The sequence below is a fragment of the Ranitomeya variabilis genome, chromosome 4 (genome assembly GCF_051348905.1).
Source record: "Ranitomeya variabilis isolate aRanVar5 chromosome 4, aRanVar5.hap1, whole genome shotgun sequence".
Taxonomy (NCBI): Eukaryota; Metazoa; Chordata; class Amphibia; order Anura; family Dendrobatidae; genus Ranitomeya; species Ranitomeya variabilis.
The window spans coordinates 609,972,471-609,992,063 of NC_135235.1; the positions used below are offsets into that span (position 1 = coordinate 609,972,471).

At 48.9% G+C, this 19,593-nt stretch overlaps 1 protein-coding gene across 2 annotated transcripts in view; it reads right to left on the minus strand.

Annotated features, from left to right (window-relative positions):
* Nucleotides 1-813: 813 nt before the first annotated feature.
* The window catches only part of SLC38A10 (solute carrier family 38 member 10), a 68,210-nt gene continuing 49,430 nt past the window's right edge, over nucleotides 814-19,593 (minus strand). For both annotated transcript variants that reach the window (XM_077253364.1, XM_077253365.1), the window contains exons 16-17: nucleotides 14,625-14,774; nucleotides 814-2,222 (exon numbers count right to left, since the gene is read on the minus strand). In XM_077253364.1, coding sequence (XP_077109479.1) covers nucleotides 1,231-2,222; nucleotides 14,625-14,774 — 1,142 coding nt within the window. In that variant the 3' untranslated portion in view covers nucleotides 814-1,230. The remainder of the gene's footprint in view (nucleotides 2,223-14,624; nucleotides 14,775-19,593) is intronic.

Consider the following 19,593-nt stretch of genomic DNA (forward strand, 5'->3'; position numbering starts at 1 on the left):
TAGGTAAACTTTTTTTGTGCTCTAGGACCTGGATTTATAAAAAAAATAAATAAATAATGGTCATCTACATTAGGATCCTTGCTGAACTTGGTAAAGGAGAAGTCCGTTTCCTCAGCAGCAGGCCCGCCATAACCTGTGATTAGCTGCAGTGGTCAGCGAACAGAAATCTTAACAACCTCGAGTAGTATCTCATTAAAAAAAACATCCAATGACGTGCCCCTCAAGTCATGTGACCGCTGCAGACAGACAATCACAGGCCACAGCGGTCCTGCTGCTGGTGGAACAGAGACAAACAATCTTTCTGTTTCTGCACAGACTAGAGCAGCCTGCGCTGGATCCAAGGGGGTGATGGTTTGAGTATCAGGTATTTTTTTGTGAAACTTTTTTTCCCAGACCACACCATTACGATTTGTATCGGTAGTGAAAGGGTATATTTAGTATCCCTGGTGGGCTACGGTAGAGAGTAATGGTGGTTATCCTTAATAGGCTGGGAAAGTGGAAGGATTTCTGCCCATCTCCCTGCAGATGAGAGAGCCCCTTTGTTGCCCGTGTCCCTGTAACAGGTTCCTGCACGGATAGTTTATGATTAGAGTAGGGATGGCAATCTAGAAATCAGGGCCGGAATAGCGAGGACTGTGTGCTGTGACGGATCATTATCGGACGCTCGTAGTGGAGCTCCAGGAGACTACAGGACGGGATGGTACATAGAACAGTATGATGATCCAAGACTGATACAGATGGCAGTGTGAACATTACCGTACTGTGTCTATCCACACCCTGCATCGCATGCTGCCACTGACAGACGAGCAGAAATCAGGAGGCCATGTTTAATATATGGAGTAAGAAGGACAAAGGTTGAAATACGGCACAGGCCGACACAGGTAAAAGGCACAAGGTTAGGAAGTGATCGCCTCATCCTAGAAAGTACAAATCAGTTCTGACGGCGTCACTCCAAGGGAGAACATGTCCTCACGGATGAGATCACAACTGGAATGGACAGAAGGTAGGCCACTGGTCACATCCCGTCAATGGAACTCCAGCCTTCGGCTGATGTGCTTTTCTCAAAATGTGACCTAAGGAGTAATAATACCTGAGACGTTCAGTATTGGTTGAGTTTGCAGCATAATTACCAGTTCTGACCACCATTATATTCACTACCCCATCTTGTGAAAGACCCATCACAACCAAGTTCCCGGTGAGCCGCGCCTAATGTGGAGCCACTTTCCATCATCATCTTTTTTTCTCTTGTTCTGCAACCTGCTTGATCTGCCGGCTGTACACCGCCTGCAGACCGGCCTCAGCCGCAGCGGCATTAAGATGAGTCTCCAGGGCAGCATGAAGGTCATTAATTCTTGGGTTGGGCGCGTGGTTGAATCCTATTATGCGAGTTCCATCTTTCTCCATATAATCTTCTTCCTCAAGGTCTCTCTTCTTTCTTCTAAGTTCCAAGTCGTCTTGTAGTTTCAGGTCCCTGTTCTGCTTCCCCTGGTTGTTTTCTGGTGCAGCACCATCTTCTGGACCAGCCCCTAGTTTGGTCTCCCCAACACGGTGCATGGACTCTCTCGGCCTGGCCGCTTCTTTCTCCACGTTGACGTTTTGACCTTGATTCTGTAGATCTTGGTGCAAATGTTGAACTTGTCTGGGTCCAACTCCTGGTCCATCTTCAAGTTGTCCTTTCTGCTGCTCTAAGGGGTCAGCTACTGTTTTTAGGATTTTCTCCTTAGGAGGAGGACGTTCCTTCATCTTTACCTCTTTGTCGGGAGAGGCCAGCACAACACTGTTCTCCTTAGCTTTTAATACCTTTGCCTGGTCTCTGGCTTGTGCATGAACCTGGTCTTGGATCTTCGGCGCTTCCTTCTCTTCCTGTGAGGGTTTCTGTACATTTAATATGTCCAGAGACTGTTTTACAATCGGCACAGCCGCCTGATCCATGACAGGGCTTTCATTCTTCTGCTGCTCAACTTTATGAGGGAGCAGACCATCATCACTTTTTTTAACCTCAGGCTTTTGAACCTTCTCTGCGATATGCAGTCCATTGCCCTTCTCCAGTTCAGGTTTTCCAGGTACTGGGTTGGCAACTTTATCTGTCTCCTTTTTAGGTGCTTCCGGTTGTACGTCCACAGGGGGCAAGTTCTTACTGTCCAAGTCTTTGTCAGCTTCTCCAACATTAACATCCTCCACGTTCTTTGGATGCTCCACGGCTCGCGCTTCTGGTTTGTCACCTAGAACAAAATTCAGTTACAGTAATTAGTACAAAAATGGAACAATTATCTCCCCTCAGTTCTTCCTTTGAGTAAAAACACTTCTGTTATTGCAGCTTCTGCCCAGAGGAGAAAACTCAGGACTAATATCCCAGACCTGTGCCCCTCCTAGGTATAAGAAAAGAAGCAATGTCGGGCAGTAAGAGCAGATTCTCAGGGCTCCCGTATGCTGGTCACAGATTTTTTTTTTCTTTTAAACTGGATCCTGTGAAACGATTGGCACCAGCTCTTCCTCCTGGAAATGTATGAGATAACTGACAACTGTGTGCCCTTACACAGTCTCACAATGTTTGGATAGTACCAGAAAGTACAGGGAAAGATTGACAAATCAGAGTAGCCATTTCCCTTTTGATAATTTATTTGTTCATAAGTATCAAAGAAAACTAAAAAAGGATGTATACTTAAAGGTCCTTAAAAAAGAAAAAAAAAGGGAGGGCTTCATTTTGGTTGGTGTCAGTTGCAGTCATAATAATGGTCCAGCACTAGGAGAGCCCGGCTTAGGAAGCCACCCCCTCCCGTTTCTTTTCTTAAACCTATTGTTCCAGGAAATGGATAAGATTGGACGCTGTACTCGTGACCGATTGTACATGAATAAACCAAAAACAGTTCCCACTAGGGTATATTAAAGAGATAACCATACAGAAAAAAAACACTCAAAAAATTCCTTTATTTAGTATTGCTTAAAAATTGAAAAAAGTCCAAGAAAAAAAATATTTAATAAAAAAGCACCTCTCAATCCATAGGACCGAGGCTGGTGTGTATACAGTACAGACCAAAAGTTTGGACACACCTTCTCATTTAAAGATTTTTCTGTATTTTCATGACTATGAAAATTGTACATTCACACTGAAGGCATCAAAACTATGAATTAACACATGTGGAATTATATACATAACAAAAAGTGTGAAACAACTGAAAATATGTCTTATATTCTAGGTTCTTCAAAGTAGCCACCTTTTGCTTTGATGACTGCTTTGCACACTCTTGGCATTCTCTTGATGAGCTTCAAGAGGTAGTCACCGGGAATGGTCTTCCAACAATCTTGAAGGAGTTCCCAGAGATGCTTAGCACTTGTTGGCCCTTTTGCCTTCACTCTGCGGTCCAGCTCACCCCAAACCATCTCGATTGGGTTCAGATCTGGTGACTGTGGAGGCCAGGTCATCTGGCGTAGCACCCCATCACTCTCCTTCTTGGTCAAATAGCCTGGACGTGTGTTTGGGGTCATTGTCCTGTTGAAAAATAAATGATGGTCCAACTAAACGCAAACCGAATGGAATAGCATGCCGCTGCAAGATGCTGTGGTAGCCATGCTGGTTCAGTATGCCTTCAATTTTGAATAAATCCCCAACAGTGTCATCAGCAAAGCACCCCCACACCATCACACCTCCTCCATGCTTCGCGGTGGGAACCAGGCATGTAGAGTCCTTCCGTTCACCTTTTCTGCGTTGCACAAAGACACGGGTGGTTAGAACCAAAGATCTCAAATTTGGACTCATCAGACCAATGCACAGATTTCCACTGGTCTAATGTCCATTCCTTGTGTTCTTTAGCCCAAACAAGGCTCTTCTGTTTGTTGCCTGTCCTTAGCAGTGGTTTCCTAGCAGCTATTTTACCATGAAGGCCTGCTGCACAAAGTCTCCTCTTAACAGTTGTTGTAGAGATGTGTCTGCTACTAGAACTCTGTGTGGCATTGACCTGGTCTCTAATCTGAGCTGCTGTTAACCTGCAATTTCTGAGGCTGGTGACTCGGATAAAGTTATCCTCAGAAGCAGACGTGACTCTTGGTCTTCCTTTCCTGGGGCGGTCCTCATGTGAGCCGGTTTCTTTGTAGCGCTTGATGGTTTTTGCAACTGCACTTGGGGACACTTTCTAAGTTGTCCCAATTTTTCGGACTGACTGACCTTCATTTCTTAAAGTAATGATGGCCTCTCGTTTTTCTTTACTTAGAATTTTGTATTATGGCAAGAAAAAAGCAGCTAACAGTCTTTTCAGTAGGACTATCAGCTGTGTATCCACCAGACTTCTGCACAAGACAACTGATGGTCCCAACACCATTTATAAGGAGAGAAATCCCACTTATTAAACCTGACAGGGCACACCTGTGAAGTGAAAACCATTTCCGATGACTACCTCTTGAAGTTTATCAAGAGAATGCCAAGCGTGTGCAAAGCAGTCATCAAAGCAAAAGGTGGCTACTTTGAAGAACCTAGAATATAAGACATAATTTCAGTTGTTTCACACTTTTTTGTTAAGTATATAATTCCACATGTGTTAATTCATAGTTTTGATGCCCTCAGTGTGAATTTACAATTATCATATCCATGAAAATACAGAAAAATCTTTAAATGAGAAGGTGTGTCCAAACTTTTGGTCTGTAATGTGTATGTATGTATGTATGTATGTATGTATGTATGTATGTATGTATGTATGTATGTATATATATATATATATATATATATATATATATATATATATATATATATATATATATATTTGCCTAGAATACTACTTCCTGCAATTTGTGCCAACTTCCGTGGCTTTGTCCGGAGCTATTGTCCGGAGCTAATATCCGGAGATAAGTGACGTCACCAGTGTCCTACACCCAGGCAGAGCGCAGTGGCCCCAGGCAGAACATGGGGCCCCAGGCAGAACATGGGGCCCCAGGCAGAGCACAGGGGCCCCAGGCAGCATATGGGGCCCCAGGCAGAGCACAGGGGCCCCAGGCAGCATATGGGGCCCCAGGCAGAGCACAGTGGCCCCAGGCAGAGCACACACCAAATCGGAGGCCGAGGGGCCCCGCCAACCAAATCGGAGGCCGAGGAGCCCCGCCCACCAAATCGAAGGCCGAGGGGCCCCGCCCACCAAAGCGGAGGCCGAGGGGCCCGGCCCCGCCCACCAAAGCGGAGGCCGAGGGGCCCCGACCACATCGGAGGCCGAGGGGCCCCGCCAACCAAATCGGAGGCCGAGGGGCCCCGCCAACCAAATCGGAGGCCGAGGGGCTTCGCCCACCAAATCGGAGGCCGAGGGTCCCCGCCCACCAAATCGGAGGCCGGTCCCCACCCACCAAATCGGAGGCCGAGGGTCCCCACCCACCAAATCGGAGGCCGAGGGGCCCCGCCCACCAAATCGGAGGCCGAGGGTCCCCGCCCACAAAATCGGAGGCCGAGGGTCCCCGCCCACCAAATCGGAGGCCGAGGGTCCCCGCCCACCAAATCGGAGGCCGGTCCCCGCCCACCAAATCGGAGGCCGAGGGTCCCCACCCACCAAATCGGAGGACGAGGGGCCCCACCAACCAAATCGGAGGCCGAGGAGCCCCGCCCACCAAAAGTAAGTTCGGCCCCAAAAGTAAGTGCGCCCCCGGGTGCAAAAGTAAGTGCGCCCCCGGGTGCAAAAGTAAGTGCGCCCCGGGTGCAAAAGTAAGTGCGCCCCCGGGTGCAAAAGTAAGCGCGCCCCCGGGTGCAAAAGTAAGCGCGCCCCCGGCCCCGGGTGCAAAAGTAAGCGCGCCCCTCAGTCCCGTGTGTGAAAAGTGCTGCTGTAAAGCTGGTAGCGCTGTTCAAACACCATGTATTTCCTTCGGGAAATGCCCATCTAATATATAATTGCCTAGAATACTACTTCCTGCAGTTTGTGCCAACTTCCGTGGCTTTGTCCGGAGCTAATGTCCGGAGATAATGTCCGGTGCTAATGTCCGGAGCTAATGTCCGGAGATAAGTGACGTCACCAGTGTCCTACACCCAGGCAGAGCACAGGGGCCCCAGGCAGCATATGGGGCCCCAGGCAGAGCACAGTGGCCCCAGGCAGAGCACAGGGGCCCCAGGCAGCATATGGGGCCCCAGGCAGGGCACAGTGGTCCCAGGCAGAGCACAGTGGTCCCAGGCAGCCTATGGGGCCCCAGGCAGAGCACAGGGGCCCCAGGCAGCATATGGGGCCCCAGGCAGAGCACAGGGGCCCCAGGCAGCATATGCCACACGTGCAAAACTCACCTCATGGAAAACTCACCTCATGCAAAACTTGCACACACGGAAAAATTGCCACATGTACAAAAGTTGCACCACATGCAAAAGTTGCCTCACACAAAACTTACACATACTCAAAACGCACCACACATAAAACTCGCCACGCGCAAAACTCGCCATGCACAAATCTTGCTGCACACAACTTGCTACACTAACCTGTCACATGCAACTCGACACACAAAATGTTGCTACACCCATGTCGCCACACGCAACTCAACACACACAACTTGACACATGAAACTCGCCCTAAAACACACACAAGTCTGGTATTGTCCTTCAAAAAAAAAAATCTGATTAATAAGCAGACAAACTACAAGAGCAACAAATGTACCATATAGGAAATACAGCAGCTGTCAGTCACATGACCTGTCTATTATGTGTATGTGTGATCTAATATATACTGCCAGAGGGGAGGGCTTCCTGTTGGCTGGGGATTTATCAGGCTGCCAATAGCAACCAATCACAGCTCAGCTTCTATTTTGCTACAGTTAATTAATCTGAGCTCTGATTGGTTAATATAGGCAACAAAGGACATTCTCAGTATAACAAAGCTTGTGTGAGGTAATAGCATGTGAGTTAGGGTGTGTTGGTGGAAAGTCTGATGTCAGCCACATTACTTCTATGTGAGAGGATATAGAAACTGCCAGTTACAGACTATTTTTACCACAATAATGCCTCAGAAGAAAAGGAATTCCATGGCACGAATGTCAGCTGATGCAAAAAGAAAAGCTGCATTACGGGCCAATGAAAAATGTGAAGACCGAGAAACAAGGCTGACACACATGAGAACAGCAGCAGCTTCCTCAAGAGCCAATGAACTTGGCTCTTGAGGAAGGAAGGGAAGCGAGGCTTGCAGACAAGAGAACAAGAGCTGCTTCCTCAAGAGCCAATGAACTTTCTGAGGAGAGGGAAGCGAGGCTTGCAGACATGAAAACAAGGTGAAATATATGTTGTGAAATTCTTCTATTAGCTTAGTTTTTGCCTTTGGCGAAGCCGGGTGGTACAGCTAGTGTGTGTGCGTGCGTGCATATATATATTTATTCATTCTATCTATATATACATACACATATATACATATTCACACACACACATACACAGGGATTTTAGGAAAAAAAATATTCCTGCCGTGTCCCTATTAGGACGCTATAAGTCTGGTAGCATTCCTGACAGCGGAGGTTGGCACCCTAAGAGTCGATATGGCGCCCCCACTCCACGTCGGCTGTCCCTTAAAGGGAACCTGTCACCCCCAAAATCGAAGATGAGCTAAGCCCACCAGCATCAGGGGCTTATCTACAGTATTCTGTAATGCTGTAGATAAGCCCCCGATGTATCCTGAAAGATGAGAAAAAGAGGTTAGATTACACTCACCTGGGTGGGCGGTCCGATCCGATGGGCGTTGCGGTCCGGGGCCTCCCATGTTCTTACGATGACGTCCTCTTCTTGTCTTCACGGTGCGGCGCAGGCGTACTTTGTCTTCCCTGTTGAGGGCAGAGCAAAGTACTGCAGTGCGCAGGCGCCGGGAAAGGTCAGAGAGGCCCGGCGCCTGCACACTGCAGTACTTTGCTCTGCCCTCAACAGAGCAAAGTACGCCTGTGCCGGAGCCACAGCGTGAAGATAAGAAGAGGATGTCATCCTATGAAGATGGGAGGCTCCGGACCAGACCGCGACGCCCATCGGACCGGACCGCAGCGGGAACGCCCCTGGGTGAGTATAATCTAACCTCTTTTTCTCATCTTTCAGGATACATCGGGGGCTTATCTACAGCATTCCAGAATGCTGTAGATGAGCCCCTGATGCCGGTGGGCTTAGCTCATCTTAGATTTTGAGGGTGACAGGTTCCCTTTAAGTCCCTGTAGGCCCCTGGTCTAGGAAAGTAGATATGTAATCCAACATGCATACCAAACACAATGTCTAGGGCACTTGCTATGTTAAAAGGAGATTTTTGTGTACTCACCGTAAAATCTTTTTCTCCGAGCCAATCATTGGGGGACACAGGACCATGGGTGATATGCTGCTTGCCACTAGGAGGACACTAAGTAAACACAAAGAATTAACTCCTCCTCTGCAGTATATACCCCTTGACTGGCCAGTAATGACCCAGTTCGGTAGTAAAGCAGTAGGAGTATAAGAAAACCAAGACAAGTAAACTATGCCAAAAACTGAGGAACAAACAACAAGCCAATATGCTAACAGTGTGGGTGCTGTGTCCCCCAATGATTGGCTCGGAGAGAAATATTTTACAGTGAGTTCACAAAAATCTCCTTTTCTCCTACGCCACATTGGGGGACACAGGACCATGGGACGTCCTAAAGCAGTCCCTGGGTGGGCAGCAATTGCACTGCTAAAACCCCATGTACCACTGGCTTACTGAGGTACCGCTGTCTGCAGAATGCGCCTGCTAAGGGCAGCGTCTGCCGAAGCCTGGATATGAACGTGATAGTACTTCGCAAAAGTATGCAGACTGGACCAAGTCGCAGCTTTGCAAAGCTGTTGTGCTAACGCCTGGTGCCGAATGGCCCAAGAGGCACCGACCGACCTAGTCGAATGCGCTTTAATCCCTGCTGGGACAGGGGTGTTCCTGACGCGGTAGGATTCCTGGATAGTAGAGCGAATCCACATGGCTAGAGGCGGCTAGACCTTTCCTATGTCTCTCCGGAAGCACGAAAAGGATGTCCGACTTATGCAAGGGAGCCATCCGAGATATGTACCTCCGAAGAGCCCTAACTACATCCAGAGTATGGAGAGCTTTCTCAATACGATGGGTTGGTGCCGGACAAAATGACGGCAAGACAATGTCCTCAATTAGGTGAAAAGAGGAGACGACGTTAGGTAGGAAAGAGGGAGAAGTCCTCAAAACTGCCTTGTCTGCGTGAAAAATCAGAAAAGGGGGGCGGCAAGAGAGAGCCGCCAACTCAAAGACTCGCATGATTGACGTAATCGCCACTAGAAAGACCACCTTCCATGAAAGGAGGGTGAGAGAGGTCCTGCAATGGTTCGAAAGGGGACTCCTGAAGAACTCCGAGAACCAAGTTAAGATCCCATGAAGCCAATGGCATTCTATAGGGAGGGACCACCCGGGAGACTCCTTGGATGAACGTCTTAACCGGCAGTCTGGAAGCGATCTTTCGTTGGAAGAGAACTGACAATGCGGACACTTGTCCCTTGAGCGAGCCTAGGGCAAGGCCTGACTCTAAACCTGATTGGAGGAACTCCAGAATGGACGGAATGAAAAACACCAGAGGAGAACGTCCATGCGAATTGCACCATGAAAAGAAGATGCGCCAGGTGCGATGATAAATGCGCATGGATACGGGTTTCCTAGCACGAATCATGGTAGCAGAAACCCCTGGAGAGAATCCGGCTTGGGCTAAAATCCAGGATTCAACGGCCACGCCGTCAAAGACAGGGCCCCGGAGTTCTGGTGGCAAATCGGGCCCTGTGAGAGAAGATCCATGCAATCTGGAAGCCGCCAGGGGACGTCGGCGACCATTTGGACGAGTTCCGCGTACCATGCTCAGCGCGGCCAGTCCGGCGCGACAAGGATCACCGGTCTCCCCTCTGCCCTGATCTTCTTGATGACCCTCTGGAGCAGAGGAAGAGGAGGAAATATGTACGGCAGCTGGAACCGATGCCACGACAGAACCAGAGCATCTGCTCCGATGACGCAAGGATCGCGGGATCGAGCAATGAACTGGTGAACCTGGTTGTTTAGCCATGAGATCCACATCCGGCGTCCCCCAGCGAAGACAAATCTGCTGGAAGACTTCCGGATGGAGGGACCACTCACCCGAGTCAAGACCTTGGCGACTGAGGAAGCCCGCTTCCCAATTCTCCACACTCGGTATGTGCATAGCCGAGATGAGCGAATGATTGGTCTCGGCCCAGCGTAGAATGTGGGAGACTTCGCGCATGGCCGCCCTGCTGCGGGTTCCCCCTTGCCGGTTGATATACGCCACGGCCGTGGCGTTGTCGGATTGGATTCTGATGGGATGGTCTGCGAGAAGGTGGTGAAAATTGCATAAGGCAAGTGTGATCACTCGAATCTCCAAGATATTGATTGGGAGACGCGACTCTCGCGTGGACCAACAACCCTGTGCCATGTGGTGGTGATTGAAAACTGCGCCCGAGCCCAAAAGGCTGGCATTGGTGGTCACCACTAACCAACGCACAGGGAGAAAAGACTTCCCTTGGTTCAGGGAGGACTGTAGCGTCCACCTGAGGGTTTTCCTGACCTGTGGGGATAAGCAAATACGACGGTCGAGGGAAAACGGACTCCTGTCCCAGGCTATCAGCAGCGCCTGTTGCAGGGGACGGAGATGCAACTGCGCAAATGGAACGGCTTCCATTGCCGCAACCATTTTTCCGAGGATGCGCATCGTGAAGTGAATGGAGTGAGGGATTGGGAGGGAGAGTTTGCGCGCTCCCTGTTGTAAGGACAAGACCTTCTCTGGAGGGAGAATGGCTAACCCGCGGGAAGAGTCCAAAATCATGCCCAGGAAGCAGATTTGCTGAGCCGGAACTGGAGATGATTTCTCTAAGTTGATTTTCCAACCCAGGCGAGAAAGAGAATCCACGGTGATACTTACAGACTCCTCGCAGGCAGAATGGGACGGACACATGATCAATAGGTCGTCCAGATACGGAAGAACTACCACTCCCCAAGCGTGAAGAATGGCCATGACAGCTGCCATGACCTTCGTGAAGACTCGGGGGGCAGTGGCGAGTCCGAAGGGCAAGGCCACAAACTGGAAGTGTTCGTCCTGGACTGCGAAGTGCAGTAATTGCTGATGAGAGGGAAAAATCGGGATGTGGAGATAAGCATCCTTGATGTCTATGGATGCAAGGAACTCTCCTCTTTCCAGGGACGCGACCACGGAACGGAGCGAGTCCATCCTGAAGTGTCGAACCCGTACGAACTTGTTTAGCAGTTTGAGGTCCAGTATGGGCCGTAGAGTCCCGTCCTTCTTTGGGACCACGAATAGGTTCGAGTAAAACCCCCTGAACCTTTGGTCTCGAGGGACCGGAACGATGACACAGTGCCTTCGAAGTGCCTGTATGGCCTGAAGAAGATGTGACGCTCTTGATTTGGGGGGAGATGATTGGAAGAAGCTCGATTTTGTATCCGGAGGACACAAGCTCTCTGACCCACTCGTCGTGGACGACCGAGAGCCAATTTTGACGGAACGAAAGAAGACGTCCGCCGTCTTTGTCGGGGTCCGCTGGACACGTCGACGAGTCATTGTGTAGAAGGTTTAATGGGTGCGGATGCCTTAGGGCCAGAAGGTCTCGGTCTGAGTTTCCAGGAATGGTTAGGTCTGTATGAGACCTGGGGATTTCTGTCTCCCCGCCGTCCCGAACCAGGGGAAGTGGATGGCCAACTGGAGTTGTTACGAAAGGACCGGAATCGAAAATGTTGTTGATTCCAAAAGGGCCGGGTAGGTTTTTGCTGAGGAAGAAATTTACTCTTCCCTCCGGTAGCGTCAGAAATGATTTGGTCTAGTTTTTCCCCAAATAAGCGGCCAGCATGGTAAGGTAAAGAAGTCAGCGACTTTTTAGAGGCAGAATCTGCTCGCCAATCGTGGAGCCACAAGGCCCTCCTGATGGAGATTGCATTTGCAGCCGCTTGCGCTGCGCAATTAGCCGCATCTATGGAAGCGTTAACTACGAAGTCTCTGGCCCGAGCTATCTGGTTAGCGAGTCTGGCTGCCTCTGGGGGAAGATTACTGCCGTGGACGGTAGAGATTACCACCTCTGCCCAGTCAACCATTGCCTTACCCATCCAGGTAGCAGCAAAAGATGGAAGGAGTGCTGCTCCTGAGGCCTCAAAGACTGAGCGAACCAGGTAGTCAATTTGACGGTCAGAAGGGTTTTTGACTGATGAACCGTCGGACAGAGATAGGATTGTTTTGGATGCGAGAAGCGATACGGAAGGATCCGCAGAAGGAGAGAGAAGCAACTCCTTCATTAGGTCCTTAGAGAAAGGATATTTAGCTTCTGTGACTTTTTGAGCCGTAAAACGCTTCTCTGGGTGTTCCCTGTGTTTTTGGACAATGTCCCAAAACTCAGTGTGATTAGCAAATATCTTTTGAACGCGTTTAGTCTTTTTAAAAGACACAACGTGTTCCTGAGTGGATACAGATTCCTCGTCCACCATCAGCGTTTTGTTAACTGCCTCAATAAGGGAGTCAAGTGTCTCCTGACCGATCGAGGAGTCTTGGGTTAAAGATTCCTCCGACTCGTATTCCGAGTCATGTACGCTGCGACCCTCGGGGGAAGGGGAGCGAGAAGTTGAGCTCGCAGATGCTGAAGCTCGAGCGTGTACGGCGGACGAGGCATGGGTTCTTTTTCTGGAACCCCGAGATTCCCATAGTACGGTACACCCCTTGTGGTCAGACGGACCCATACCGGCGCCAGATTCCGTCACGGTCGATGGAGGGGAGTTCTGGCTTAGGGAGGATCCCCGGAAAGAGTCCAATGCCTTGGCCAAAGAGTCCATAGAACATGACAAGGAAGCGGCCCACTCAGGAGGGTTAGGCTCGACGGGGTCGGTGGAGACATTGGAGGTGGAGGCAGAAGGCGGCTGCGCACAGACCGGGTCACAGTTCTGGCACAAAGGGGTATTGTGGGCACGTGGCAAAGCAGAATTGCATGTGGCACATGAAGTAAAAAAAACACAGTGTGCTTTTTATTGCCCCTTTTTGCCTCCTTAGTTTGAGACATAGTGTATGTCTATACCTCCAATACATTGCGGTAGCAGGGCTATGGGTGCAGAGAAGGGGTCAAGCTTTTCCCTATAGAGTGGAGCAGCTTACCCACGGTCCAGTACTGGTGTCCCCATGGAGAAAGAGAGGAAAATTAGCGTTTTCGGCTGATTTCCCCGCAGAAGTGGAGTCCCAAGATGGCGCCCGAGATTTGCAGGGCTCTTCTCGTTCAGAGCGAGAAGCGTCTGAGCGGTGGGCAGGGCTCCAGCGGTGGGCGGGAATTTCAACCGCGGCCTAGTCCGGCTGAAGAAGCCGGGAACTAAATTTATGAAGCGTGCCAGCGGAACGCGCCGGCGGCCGCGATGTAGCGCCGAATGATCGCCGCTGGCACCTAGCCAGCGGCACCTCTCCCCAGGGACCCGGACAGCACCTTCCCACGCAGGCAGTGTGAGGAAGGGTACTACTCACGGAGTAGAGATGCAGCCTCCAGCTCAATCGGTCCTCCCTATGCCGGAGGATGGAGAGCGTCCTTATATGTGCCTGCCGCAGGAGACTTACGGATGTGCCTGCCGCAGGGGACTTACGGATGTGCCTGCCGCAGGGGACTATGCCGAGGTGAGGGCTTGATTGCGGTGGAGCCCGGGAGATGCACATAAGAGCTATACTCTATGTGCTCGCCATCTTACAGGGGGGAGATCGGGAGGGACCGTCGCCCTGGCGTAGATTAGGTGTGCCCCATTCGTCGCAGGAGAGGTACGGGGAGGTATACTCGCCGTGCTCACCTGTTGATGGTTTGGGGGAGAGCGGACCCTAGAAAGGAATCTGTTGCCCCTTCACTCCGTTAATTAAAAAATAAACATTTACAGAAAATAAAATAAAATAAAAATGGAGTCTGAAAACAGACCCAAGTGCCTCCTACAGACACTAAGCAAGAACTGGGTCATTAATGGCCAGTCAAGGGGTGTACACTGCAAAGGAGGAGTTAATTCTTTGTGTTTACTTAGTGTCCTCCTAGTGGCAAGCAGCATAACACCCATGGTCCTGTGTCCCCCAATGAGGCGTAGGAGAAATATACTCTTATGTTGCTTGTGATGTCATTAGAGCTCTATTTGTGTGGATCTCTATTAGTCTTCTTGTTCATAGTCAACATAGTAAATTTTAAGTAATGCAAAAAGTGTTTATATAATAACTCAATTCAACAAAAAAAGGATATATAGAAATATCAGTATCCAATTACTAAATGACACACTTAGAATAGGAGTACACTGTATTCAGCAGTATGCAGACAATAGAGCTAATATGTCTGTTGTAAAATCATATTGTCACTAGGTAGACCAACAATTAGACATAGCATCTAATTAGACAAAACAAAACAGCCCCATTTTGCAGTAAGTAAATGAGATCACAGTGGATCACTTAGCTTCATTGTAGTGATAGTCCCATGTCCTACGCGTTTCGCCCCCTCCTCATGTCGGGGATCGTCAGGGGACCAAGGAAAGGAGTACGCCACAGTGGGGAGTTGGACTTGGACTTTTTTCAATTTTTAAATAATACTAAATAAAGGAATTTAAGGTTTTTTTTCTGTATGGTTATCTGACTGATTGTACATGGCAATGACCTTCTTGACCTCGGACGCGCTGTCTCACCTTGCTGCTCCTGGTGAATCTCCATGTGCTGCTCCTTGATCACCTCCAGCAACTTCTCCTGCTGGTCCAGGAGTCGCTTCTGTTGCACCTGCTGCTCCTTGATGACCTGTAACAGAATGGCGTGGTCCAGCTTCTCCTCTTTACCTGCATCTGTAATCCAAACACAGAACATTCAGAAATGGAAGGTAAAACAATATGAGATGAATATCTGTCTGTTGTTGTGTGAGGACATTACAGGGCTTCAGAAAACAAGAAAAGCCATCTCCAGACCTCCGCAGATCCATAGCAAGATCACAATCCTGCTAAATAACGTACTGCTCGAACATGTCCCCTCACCCGCCACTTGGCCAAACATGTCACCACACTGATGTTGACTAATCAGCCATTACCTAATGATCCGCCAAGCACAGCCCCCTCCTCCCTCAGCCACCCTGCCTTGGCCAAGCGTGGTCCTCCCCCAGCCATTCTGCAACAGCCGATCGTGGTCCCACCAGCCACTGCGCAACATCCGAGTGCCGTCCCCCCCAGCCACTCCACAACGGCTGAGCGTGGTCACCCCCAGCGACATCAGAGGTGGTCCCCCCCCAAGCCATTCCACAGTGGCCAGACTCTACACTAACACAAACCGCAAGGGAATTTGGACAGTAAATCAGACACAAAAATATGAAGCTACAGAGATTAGTACTAGAAGATCTAAACTGTATACACTAGGAGAAAAAGGATCACACAGCCCAACACAGCATATGCATCACACAGCCCTACGCTACTCATGCATCACATGGCCATGCTTACATTCTGCTAGCCTCCTCAGATCAGCTGTGAAGGATCCAGGAGAGCAAGGGGGAAAAAGACAGAAAGGGCATAAAAGAAAGGAAGACGCAAATCTAAGCTGCACATAGAAGCAGTATTATGGTAGTTACATCCCTGTATATATGGGCAATACATATTAGTTATATTCTTATACATAGGGGCAGTATTATAATAGTTATATTCTTGTACACAGAGGTAGTATTATAGTAGTTATATTCTTGTACACAGAGGTAGTATTATAGTAGTTATATTCTTGTACAGAGGAGCAGTATTATAGTAGTTATATTCTTGAACAAACAGAGCAGTATTATAGTAGTTATATTCTTGTACATAGAAGCAGCATTATAGTAGTTATATTCTTGTACATAGAGGTAGTATCATAGTAGTTATATTCTTGTACATAGGATCGGTATTGTAGTAGTTACATTCTTGTACATGGTGCAGTATTATAGTAGTTATATTCTTGTACATAGGGGGATGTATTATAGTAGTTATATTCTTGTACATAGGGGGCAGTATTATAGTAGTTATATTCTTGTACATATGGAGCAGTATTATATTAGTTATATTCTTGTACATATGGGGCAGTATTATAGTAGTTATATTCTTGTACATATGGAGCAGTATTATATTAGTTATATTCTTGTACATATGGGGCAGTATTATAGTAGTTCTATTCTTGTCCATAGGAGAGGATAGACGACAGAGGCATAACTTCTGACCTAGGTGGAGGGGAGGGAAGCTGGGCTGATGATCCAGGGGAAGCTCCCAGCCTGGAGTGTGGGCTGCAGCATGGACCTGATGGTAATGGAAACCTGGAAATGGTGGCTGGTGAGTCTTTTAAACCTGCTTGTTATGTTGCTGGATTGAGTGCTAAAGTTACAAGCCAAAGAATTTTTAAGCTGGATTGCAAATCAGCAAATTAAAAGATGAAAAGAATGAGACTGATCCAAAGCTAAAACTGATGAAAAGTGAGAGCCTGGATGACTGGAGACGAGAGCTGGCCATTCGGAAAGAAAACCTAGACAAAGATGTAAACTCTGTGCCCAGAAAGGTAACTTGGGCTATAGAGGAAAAAAAAGAGGATCCAGAGCCCAGAAGGAGAGTAGAAAAAGCTTCATTGGTAAAAAGGACATTAAAAATAAAACTGTGCACGGTGTGGAGCAAGGAAGTCCGGAAAGAAATGCAGAACTTATATCAGCCACACAATGTGAGGGGTCTGAGGCAGCAGACAATGCTGGGATCACTGCGGAGGAAAGTGTGTCAGCAAACGAGGGGTTAACTGCAGTGCCCTCTGTATGCTGCAATGAAGTGAGCACAGCTCCTGTGTGTGATAAAGAAAGTGCCCCCTGTACTGACACTGTGTGCAAGACCCCGCTCACTGGTGCTTGCCTGTCTGCAACAGATACAAACATTATAATGGATTCTGAACTCTCCATGTCAGTGAATGGAGACAGTGATGTACATCGGTCAACGGTAATGGAGTCTATGTCATGCATGTCAGTGAATGGAGACCACACTGCAGTTATAATGGACTCTGAACCGTCAGTGGTATTGAACTCTGAACCCTCCATGTCAGTGAATGGAGACCACATTGTGCAACAATCAGTAGTGGGACTGGACCTTTTTGCAGCACAAACAGGTGTTAGTAATCATGGGGCTGGGGAGAGCTTCAGCGCTGATCCTCCTGCGGCGGTGGAGATTTCCAGCACTGGTCCATCTGTGGCTGGGAAAAGCTCCAGCACTGATCCACCTATGGCTGGGGAAAGCTCCAGCACTGACCCTTCTGCTGACCAACATCAGTTCAGGAGACTTTTCTCCAATGTCACAAGACTAGTGAACCCTCCACCTCAGAGGAGGAACGCAGTCAGGATAAAGTACACAGGACCAGAGGAGAAGATCCCATCCAGAATTTATATTGGATAAGTTCTTCTGAAAGAGTTTATGAAGTTTAAGGCCACGTTCACACTTTGCGGCGTCCCTCTGCGGGTTCTTCCGCAGCGGAATTGATAAATCTGCAGGGCAAAACCGCTGCGGTTATCCCTGCAGATTTATCGCGGTTTGTTCCGCGGTTTCCGCTGCGAAATTACTCCTATACTATTGATGCTGCATATGCAGCAATATGCAGCATCAATAGTAATGGTAAAAATAATAAAAATTGCTTATACTCACCCTCCGATGTCCGGATCTCCTCGGCGCTGCACGCGGCGCTCCGGTTCCAAAGATGCTGTGCCGAGAAGGACCTTCGTGACGTCACAGTCATGTGACCCGGGCGTCATCACGGTCATGTGACCGCGACGTCACCGCAGGTCCTGTTCGCACAGCAACTCTAACCGGCCGGCCGCGTGCAGCGCTGAGAGGTGAGTATAACATGATTTTTTATTTTTATTCTTTTTTTTACCCCAAATATGGTTCCCAGGGCCTGGAGGAGAGTCTCCTCTCCTCCACCCCGGGTACCACCCGCACATTAACCGCTTACTTCCCGCAACGTGGGCACAGCCCCATGCGGGAAGTAAGCGGTTCAATGCATTCCTATGTGTGCAGAATCGCAGCGATTCTGCACAAAGAACTGACATGCTGCGTGTTTTAAACCGCTGCGTTTCTGCGCGGTTTTTCCCGCAGCATGTGCACTGCGGTTTGCGGTTTCCATAGGGTTTACATGTAAATGGAAACGCTATGGAAACTGCTGCGGACCCGCAGCATCAAAATCGCCGCGGTTCCGCGGTAAAAACCGCAAAGTGTGAACATGGCCTGAGGCGTCTGAGGTCTATGCTCTGATCCATGTCCCATCCAGCAGGATCTATGACATCAGCTTTAAGCTTCAGTGTGATCTGGATATGTTTTGGAACATCTATAATGACAACAGAGGAGATGAGATCCGGGATCATCTCCATTGTATCCAGCTGTCTAAGCCGCAGGAAATAACGGCCACTGTTCTGTTCCAGTCTGAGGTGGTGGCGCTGGCGGATCTGCAGCACTGGCTGAGCCGGCAGTGCATGGTGAGAAGTCATCCCGAGAAGATTTATGATGGAGGAGCAAATATGGAATGGAGGATATTCTGTCAAAATCCAGCTTCTACAAGAGAATGGTGTAACCAGACATCTGCCGCACTCCTACCTGGGCTCAGAGAGGGGGATATGCTACTACCCCGGTCAGCCACGTCTGTGCCATAGATGTGGGGGCAGGCACCTGGCCATGAACTGCTCTCGTATCACGTGCTCATTGTGTGGACAGTCTGGGCATACAAGGGACACATGCACAGGACCCGTCATCTGTAAGGCTATGTGCACACGTTGCAGATTTTCCTGCGGATTTTTCTGCACTAAAAACCGCAGCTCTTGGCAGAAAACGCAGGTGCGGTTTTTGGTGCGTTTTTTGATGCGGTTTTTAGTGCGGTTTTTAATGCGGTTTTCTCTGCAGATTGTCTGTGTGTTTGACACAAATAAAGCTTGAACTGCAGTGGGGAAAAAAAAAAGAAATGATGTAATTCCCAAAATGGAGGATGGAAGAAGAAAAGGGTTGGACAAGGAAATAACACACCAAAATGAGTGGACGTATTTTGAACATTGACAGCGCTCCGCAGAGTGCTGATCATAGGCCAGATCGCAGCCCGCAGATCCAGTACCGCACGCCACACCGGAAGCCCGGTTAATGGAGAAGCGTCAATAAGACGCCCATCCATTATTAATCCTATTAAAAGGATAAAAAAATATATATGGGGAACCCCCCAAAAAATGACATAGGGTCCCCCTATATTTTTAGGCCAGAAAGGCTAGGCAGACAGCTGTGGGCCAATATTTGTGGCCCGGGAAGGGGTTAAAATACCCATGGCTGTTCCCAGGCCATGAATATTAAGCCCACAGCTGTCTGCGTAGCCTTTCTGGCTCTCAAATATAGGAAGAGCCCCCCCAAAAAAAGTGTTGGGGTCCCCCTATATTTTGAGGCCAGAAAGGCTACACAGAAAGCCGTGGGCTTATATTCATAGCCTAGGAAAGGGGCCATGGATATTTGCCCCCCCTGGCTACAAATAGAAGCCAGCAGCCGCCCCAGAAAAGGAGATTTTTGTTTACTTACCGTAAAATCTTTTTCTCCGAGCCAATCATTGGGGGACACAGACCGTGGGGTGTTATGCTGCTTGCCACTAGGAGGACACTAAGTA